Genomic DNA, 9,149 nt, shown 5'->3' with positions numbered 1-9,149 from the left:
GATTACCATGGCAACATCACATTCTCCCACACAGTGGAGCCAGGTCAATGATTACCATGGCAACATCACATTCTCCCACACAGGAGCCAGGTCAATGATTACCATGGCAACACCACATTCTCCCACACAGTGGAGCCAGGTCAATGATTACCATGGCAACATCACATTCTCCCACACAGTGGAGCCAGGTCAATGATTACCATGGCAACATCACATTCTCCCACACAGGAGCCAGGTCAATGATTACCATGGCAACACCACATTCTCCCACACAGTGGAGCCAGGTCAATGATTACCATGGCAACATCACATTCTCCCACACAGGAGCCAGGTCAATGATTACCATGGCAACACCACATTCTCCCACACAGTGGAGCCAGGTGGATAATAACCATGGCAACATCACATTCTCCCACATAGGAGCCAGGTCAATGATTACCATGGCAACACCACTTTCTCCGAAACAGTAGAACCAGTTTAATTATAACCATGGCAACACCACATTCTCCCAAAAGGTGGAGCCAGATTTATTCTCACCATGGCAACACAGATATTTACTGAAAATAAAGTCTCAACTTGTTAAAAATAACTTTTAATACATTTGGCACACAGATGTCCATGTAGCACCACAAAACACAACAAAATATCATGCTTTCTACACATGTTAATGCTGATATGGCATATCCCCAAAATATGAGAACAATGGAAGAAGACAGTTGAGAGGGTTAAATCTTTGTAACAAGTCTCACAATAGGCCACAACAAATCAGTGTCTTGTCCAACAGGATTTGCTGGCCTCAGATTGTCGACACATTCCTTAAAGTGTGAATCTAACTAGTTCCTCTGTACTTATGGCACACATGATGTAAGGCACAAGGCAGTGTCCATACTAGGTTTCCTCATCCTTGTGAATCCTGGAAAGAGTGAGTCTCACCAGGGGTGAGGTGAAATTGGTTTAGAGCCCATCAGTCCTTGTTATAGCATTTTTTGGCTGACGAGCCCAGGGATCCAAGCCAAGGATCCAACCCCGGGCCTTCCGCTCACTGGCCCGTCACTCTACCACAAAGCAATGGAGTTGGTATTCTCACCCAAGACACAATCTTGTAGTTATAGTATAAAATCACAAAGGAAAACATCATTCATAACAAAAGAAGATGGTGATTCTCACTCTCTGACCTGGTGTTTCTCAAGGTCAACTTCATACCTCTGCCACAAATTTAAAAATCTACCCATTTAGATGAATACATCTCATGAAATGGTTATCTGTCACTGAGAATATCCTATTTCCATGTGCGTATTGATTCTGTTTACCTTAGGCTAAAAAAAATTAATAGTCTTGGTTCTCAGGCGCCACCTGCATCATCATAAAGTCTGCTGCACATTTTGTTTTTATTTCCATTTTCAAATTTTAAAAAAAAATCCTAATACTTAAACACAATGCACAAAAAAAATGAAAATGGGAACAAAAACGACATGTGTAATGAACTTTATGATGATGTGGGCAGTGCCTGAGAACCAAGACCATTATTTTTTTTAGCCTTAGTTGTACGGTTCCATGTCCAGTCAAAGTCTTAGGGAGAGTTAGCGATACGGTCAGTTTGATGTACAGCAACATAAAGTCATGCTTCTCACTTTTGCTGTTCTGGTCAAGGGGCAGTGGGGTAAGCTTTCGCTCATAAAACGGTAGACCCAGGTTCGATTCCCCACTAAGGTATAATGTGTGAAGCCCATTTCTTGTGTCCCCCGCCATATTACTGGAATATTGCTAAAAGTGGCGTTAAACCTTACTCACTCACTCACTGTTGTGGTAATATATCTGCATAATTATGCAAAACAATATGAAAAGTGCACTAAAAGGCTTGCAATAGGCCAGTCTGCTCTAATTTCAGAATAAATGTGTTTGTTTATAAACAAGAGAAACGTTTGGTCACATGATATGCAAATTAGCCTGTGGCAGTGGTGTAATGCTAAATCATCAATGCGCCATTGTGTGGGTGATTCTGACCAATGGCCAGTGAGTGTGATAAGATTTTAAAATCTGAGGCAGAGAGTGTGAAGACTCAGAGAGACAGAAATGTATGGAAGCACCATGTTACCATAATCCCAATAGGTCACAGTGGCAACAATCATGACAATGGATTGAAAATCTTCAACAAACAGGGATTTTATGACTTCACAAGTGAAAAAACTAATAAATAATGGGTTAAGATGCCCAAATAAGGCATGCTAGACTAAATATCACAGCATATCAATTGTAAATGTCCAACAATGTCATAAACATGATAAAGGAACTTTCCAGCAAACCAAACAAAACAAACATTGTAACACATCTATCAAAACAAGGTCATAAACATGATAAATCATCTTTCCATCAAACCAAACAAAGCAAACAATGTCACACTTCTAACAACAAATTGTGAACAATACTTTTAAGCTCAACGATAAGTAGGTATCTTAAATTCATATATTTCAACATGGATGGAACTGACATCAGATCTACATCTCCTCCTCCACCACAAGGTCCCTGTACAGCAGTTTGTCAACCAGCGTGGCTGGGAGTGACATCAGATCTACATCTCCTCCTCCACCACAAGGTCCCTATACAGCAGTTTGTCAACCAGCATGGCTGGGAGTGACATCAGATCTACATCTCCTCCTCCACCACAAGGTCCCTGTACAGCAGTTTGTCAACCAGCATGGCTGGGAGTGACATCAGATCTACATCTCCTCCTCCACCACAAGGTCCCTGTACAGCAGTTTGTCAACCAGCATGGCTGGGAGTGACATCAGATCTACATCTCCTCCTCCACCACAAGGTCCCTGTACAGCAGTTTGTCAACCAGTGTGGCTGGGAGTGACATCAGATCTACATCTCCTCCTCCACCACAAGGTCCCTGTACAGCAGTTTGTCAACCAGTGTGGCTGGGAGTGACATCAGATCTACATCTCCTCCTCCACCACAAGGTCCCTGTACAGCAGTTTGTCAACCAGCATGGCCGGGAGTGACATCAGATCTACATCTCCTCCTCCACCACAAGGTCCCTGTACAACAGTTTGTCAACCAGCATGGCTGAGAGTGACATCAGATCTACATCTCCTCCTCCACCACAAGGTCCCTGTACAGCAGTTTGTCAACCAGTGTGGCTGGGAGTGACATCAGATCTACATCTCCTCCTCCACCACAAGGTCTCTGTACAACAGTTTGTCAACCAGCGTGGCTGGGAGTGACATCAGATCTACATCTCCTCCTCCACCACAAGGTCCCTGTACAGCAGTTAATCAACCAGCTTGGCTGAGAGTGACATCAGATCTACATCTCCTCCACCACCACAAGGTCTCTGTACAACAGTTTGTCAACCAGCGTGGCTGGGAGTGACATCAGATCTACATCTCCTCCTCCACCACAAGGTCCCTGTACAGCAGTTTGTCAACCAGCTTGGCTGAGAGTGACATCAGATCTACATCTCCTCCACCACCACAAGGTCTCTGTACAACAGTTTGTCAACCAGCGTGGCTGGGAGTGACATCAGATCTACATCTCCTCCTCCACCACAAGGTCCCTGTACAGCAGTTTGTCAACCAGCTTGGCTGGGAGTGACATCAGATCTACATCTCCTCCTCCACCACAAGGTCCCTGTACAGCAGTTTGTCAACCAGCTTGGCTGAGAGTGACATCAGATCTACATCTCCTCCACCACCACAAGGTCTCTGTACAACAGTTTGTCAACCAGCGTGGCTGGGAGTGACATCAGATCTACATCTCCTGCTCCACCACGAGGTCCCTGTACAGCAGTTTGTCAACCAGCATGGCTGGGAGTGACATCAGATCTACATCTCCTCCTCCACCACTAGGTCCCTGTACAGCAGTTTGTCAACCAGCGTGGCTGGGAGTGACATCAGATCTACATCTCCTCCACCACCACAAGGTCACTGTACAGCAGTTTGTCAACCAGCATGGCTGGGAGTGACATCAGATCTACATCTCCTCCTCCACCACAAGGTCCCTGTACAGCAGTTTGTCAACCAGCGTGGCTGGGAGTGACATCAGATCTACCTCTCCTCCTCCACCACAAGGTCACTGTACAGCAGTTTGTCAACCAGCATGGCTGGGAGTGACATCAGATCTACATCTCCTCCTCCACCACAAGGTCCCTGTACAGCAGTTTGTCAACCAGTGTGGCTGGGAGTGACATCAGATCTACATCTCCTCCTCCACCACAAGGTCTCAATACAGCAGTTTGTCATCCAGCATGGCTGGGAGTGACATCAGATCTACATCTCCTCCTCCACCACAAGGTCCCTGTACAACAGTTTGTCAACCAGCTTGGCTGGGAGTGACATCAGATCTACATCTCCTCCACCACAAGGTCTCTGTACAGCAGTTTGTCAACCAGTGTGGCTGGGAGTGACATCAGATCTACATCTCCTCCTCCACCACAAGGTCTCTGTACAGCAGTTTGTCAACCAGCTTGGCTGGGAGTGGAAGTGATGATATGTTGATGAAAGTGCTTGGATTCTTCCTGTAGACATCCCTGATACTCTCAAGAGTCAGAGTCAGCAGGCTCTGCGGAGTCCCTGCTTGGACCTTCAGCCATTCATGGAAGCCCTCCTCGTCCAGGAGAATCATCGGAAGGTCTTCCTCGTCACTATGATCAAAGTCAAAATCCTCGTACAGGTACCTCTCCATTGTCAGTTTACATCCACTCCTGACTAGGAACTGGGCAAATGTCACCATTTCTGATTCTAGAGCCATGAAGAGAGGAGTCTTGCCACAGTCTGACAATTCATTGATGTCAGCGCCGTGAGCTAAGAGAAATTTTGCAATTTCTATATTTCCCACTAAGGCTGCCAAATGCATGGGTGACGTCCCACTCCTGTCGAGTTCTGTAACGTCACCACCTTCATCAACAATAGCTCGGACTACATCTTCATTCTCATGAGCAATAGCTTCGTGGATTGGCAGGTTACCTAGGCGATTCCGGACACCTGTTGGGCATCCCAACCCTATGAGGAAACATGACAACTCATACGCTTTCTCCGTGCACCGGACAACAGCATGGAGCAGGGTGTCACCGCAGTAGTTGTGGGATGAGATGTCCACGGCTTGTTCCAGAGCCGTGCACAGCAGGAACATGGCTGTGTCAGGAGAATTCTGAATGAAGGCAACAAAGAGAGGGGTCTGGCCCCGATCATCCTTCCTGTTCATGTCCGCTCCATGATGGACCAGAGTCTCAGCTAGAGGCAAGTTATCACAGTATGCAGCAGCACCCAGTGGACTGATCTGCCGATCTCTCAGCAACAGGATGGTCACGGAGTCTGTGATGTTGCTGAGCGTGCCCAGTGTGTTTGGTTCTGCTCTGTTTTCCAGTAAGAGCAGAACAATGTCAAGGTCATTGTTCCCACATGCAATCAGCAATGGTGTCTGAGCCACGTTGTTCTGAGCATCGATGTTAACCCCTCTTTTGATGAGTGTTTCCACCATTTGTCGATGACTCTCTCTCACAGCGTAGTGTAACGGGGTATCATTGGTGTAGCGAGTTCTTATGCTCAGATCTTTGGTTGGATGCTTACTGCTAGTCTCAAAGTCCACTTTCCCAAATAATGGCTCCATCAGAGTATGTTGGGCTCCTGTGTTGCTAGGATACAGCAGGTCTAAAGTTTCAATATCCCCATTCAGTGCAGCGATGTGGAGCGGCGCAAGTCCACCCTTGTTCCACAGAGTCTTCAGCTCTGGAATTCTAGACAGAATCTTCAGGACATCTTGGTGCTGCTTCAACACAGCCAGATGCATTGCAGTATTGTTGTCAGTGTCAGATTTCGTCACATCACAACGACCACTTTCAACTAGTTGAACTACAATGTCAACTAACCTGTTCAATGAGGCATAGCAGAGAGCAGTCTGTTTTGTCACAGGGTCGACATTGTTAAGATTACAAAGTTCATGATCGATTAATGTCTTTGCAACTGCTAAGTCATCTTTCCTTAAGGCAAGCAACAGTGGCGGCTCTCCATCATAATCAGTAGCGTTAACATCACAACCAGCCCCTACCAAATACTCAGCGATGCGTGTTTGATGCGAGGAAATGGCGTTACACAGAGCTGTTCCTTGCATGCCATACACATGGTTGACATCAACACCCGCCTCAACCTGCTTCTTTACTGCATCAATCTGCCCAGCACATATAGCTTTATGCAATGCATCCATGTCCAAATCCTGAAACACAAACAAAACATTGTAAACTGTCAAACTTAAAAAAACTAACTTTTTTATTTGGCGAGGTACTGCGCTACATGTTCTGGTAGCTAAACCTAGGCTGGCTTTGTTTCTTAGTTTCTATAGCAGTTCCTCTTTAAATAGACAACACGTTGTTTAGAAAGGAGATGCAATAACTAAGTTTGTTTGTTTGTTTGTTTGTTGTTTAACATGTACACAGAAATATTTCAGGTCTATGACAGTGGTCTGAAATAATCCAGTCTGGACAACACAATCCAGTGATTGATGTCATGAGCATTGATCCACGCAATTGGGATACAATGACATGCATCAACCAAGTCAATAAGCCTGACTAACCGATCCCATTAGTCGCCTCTTATGACAAACAAAGTCGCAATTTATGGCAAGCATGGGTTGCTGAAAATCTAATCTACCCCGGATGTTCACGGGTGCAATAACTAAGATGTGCGAGGACATTGTATATTTTTCAGAATGTTCCAACTACTGGTAAGCATGAAGTCAAAAAATATTGAGGAAGTGGAAACATGGTCTATAGAACTGCAGCATCACCCAGAGCCCATAATGCATCCTAATTTAACAAGTTCTTGACCCATAAACTTTTTGCTGCTTGCAAAACTTCATCTGCCAGTTTCATAAAGTCATTGATCGCAGCTAACCTCGCATGCCCCTTAAAAAAGAAGAAGCCCGAAATGAAATCATACCATGAGTTTATGTTTGTTTGTTTGTTTGCTGTTTAACGCTGCACTCAGAAATATTCCATCTACATGACAGCGGTCTGTAATAATCGAGTCTGGATCAAAAGACGGAATTTAGCACGATTATGATCAACAATATAGTTATAGTTATTATAGAGGAGGGTTATGTTTTACATTTTAAATTTGACTCATTTTACGTTTTTGACAGTTGTTTTTAGTCACTTTTTGCTAAACAGTATACCCCAACAGGACCCTCATAAACAGCTTTCTTCACATTTCCTCCTTAATAAACTGATGCATCCACATATATGGTGTTTGACTTGCCTACAGCTGTATCTCATAGTATTAAACCATGTGATCAGTATAGTCTGTAAAACAGCGTTTGACTTAGACTCGGAGTGATACTCTCAACACGAACCATAACTAATCACTCAAGTGGAGAGTCGTGAGGGGTCCAACAGTCAAGACAAAACTAAGCTGCCAACAACAGCTCAAACGAGTTCACGTGAGGCAGGGTATTGTCTCGACTGTTGGACCCCTCACGGCTATCGGATATGGGCCTATAACACCGTAAGATGGTCCATCAGTCATTATCACTTTGGTTCAAAAGATAACATAATATTTGCTTCTGAAACATACTCCAAATAACGAACTGTCAACTCAAGCTCCTCATAGCGATATCCCGTTCGCAGAGCTCTGTATACCGAGAGTGTAACGAAGGTGTCACACGCTGGGAAGGAGCTTGCAGTCGCTCTAAGGGAGATCACTCTATGCGACCTGTTGCTTTACGATACCAGCCGCTAGAAAGTTTGAGGAAGCGAACGTCGCAGCACTCAACATTAATGTGTATCGCCCGGAAGTCGATTATATTAAAAAAATATCAGTTCTTCAATTAGGCTGTGAATTATTGGAATATTAGCTTTCATTTTTAATGTTACGCATGCATGAGCCTTGTGAAAGTTCCGTCAACTATAACCTATTCGCTGACCTGTCCAGGAACCCGTTCCACAAAGCGATCTTAGTGCTAAGTTGGTCGTAACTGCCATACTTCAGCATAGGCACAGATCAACGTAGCACTAAGATCGCTTTGTGGAACGGGGCCCAGGTGTATTGTAATCCCAGCGTCGTTTATGTACAGATTTTCCGAAATATTCTAAATGAATGCAGTATTTTTTTGAATTAAATTAATTTCAGTCTGCTAATGACGTGAATCTAGTTTCATCATAGGATTAACACTACCGCTATCATGAAGTTACATCGCCATAACGTAAGCGATAGAAAGATATTATAAGCATGCATGGTGTGCCTTAGTGTCATAAGTATCATTTATTACATTATGAATGTTAAATTATATTTTGTAATTGTTATTTTAAACATTTACCAGTGTAAATTGATAAAAAAAAAATTACTTTACGAAACACTTCTTTGTAAATTAAATTCGTTTTTTTCTGAACATTCTTATGACATTAGAGAGGCACTAGTCTCCTATATATGTTCTTAAGCCATTCACTCCATCATATCTCTGAATGATGCTGTTGTTTTACGTAAAGTACCATTGATTGGTTTGTGATTAAGTGATTATAATATTGATTTGTGATTGATTGATTGTTGATACATATTGTATCATGCAAGGATGTATCCATAGCCTACACTATAAATTTACGATACGGAAACACGCTCGGCTAATAATCTAGTCATCATTTGATGTCATTCTTGAAATAATTCACTAAGGTAAATTTTGACCTCGCGTAAAAATATAACAAGTAAGTGATCTTCCCCATTTATTATATAGTGCCAAATGATCTGCGTTGTTTGTTGACATACGCACTCACACATCGGGAAGCCTCTATCGGAACATTATGCATGTGGGCATGGCATCATTTTAGAGCCTGCTGAATATGTTTCCTGCTAAATGACCTCATTTGCATATTTATCGTATCGTCCGTGACAGAGAATACTGTATGAGTGGACAGTGGGTTAATATATAAAAACAGAATAGATGATATAATCAGTCCAAAACAATTTTCCACATAAAATGTAAACACACGGTATTTAGTCTTTTCATCTATCTTTTTCACCAGTCCGTTGACAGGTTTCCGTGGTTTTGACACTTAAAGTTTTGCGTGATATTATAAGGGCGACAAAGTGGCAATGCGACAGAGCGACAATGTCCCTTCTAGGATTGCATATGTTTAGGTTACAGTTTTCGCATGATTGATA

At 43.4% G+C, this 9,149-nt stretch overlaps 1 protein-coding gene across 1 annotated transcript; it reads right to left on the bottom strand.

Moving 5' to 3' along the window:
• Positions 1-2,028: 2,028 nt before the first annotated feature.
• Positions 2,029-7,687, bottom strand: LOC124143277 (ankyrin-3-like). The gene is made up of 2 exons (XM_046512190.2): positions 7,569-7,687; positions 2,029-6,213 (listed from the first exon to the last, which is right to left on the bottom strand). The coding sequence occupies exon 2, from the start codon at positions 6,202-6,204 to the stop codon at positions 4,417-4,419; it is 1,788 nt and encodes a 595-aa protein (XP_046368146.1). The 5' UTR covers positions 6,205-6,213; positions 7,569-7,687; the 3' UTR covers positions 2,029-4,416.
• Positions 7,688-9,149: the final 1,462 nt, after the last annotated feature.

This window comes from Haliotis rufescens, unplaced genomic scaffold (assembly GCF_023055435.1).
Source record: "Haliotis rufescens isolate VD_foot unplaced genomic scaffold, xgHalRufe1.0.p SCAF_19, whole genome shotgun sequence".
In the NCBI taxonomy this organism is placed as follows: Eukaryota; Metazoa; Mollusca; class Gastropoda; order Lepetellida; family Haliotidae; genus Haliotis; species Haliotis rufescens.
Note: the sequence above shows the minus strand (reverse complement) of the source record. Positions and strands in the feature narration are given on the sequence as shown.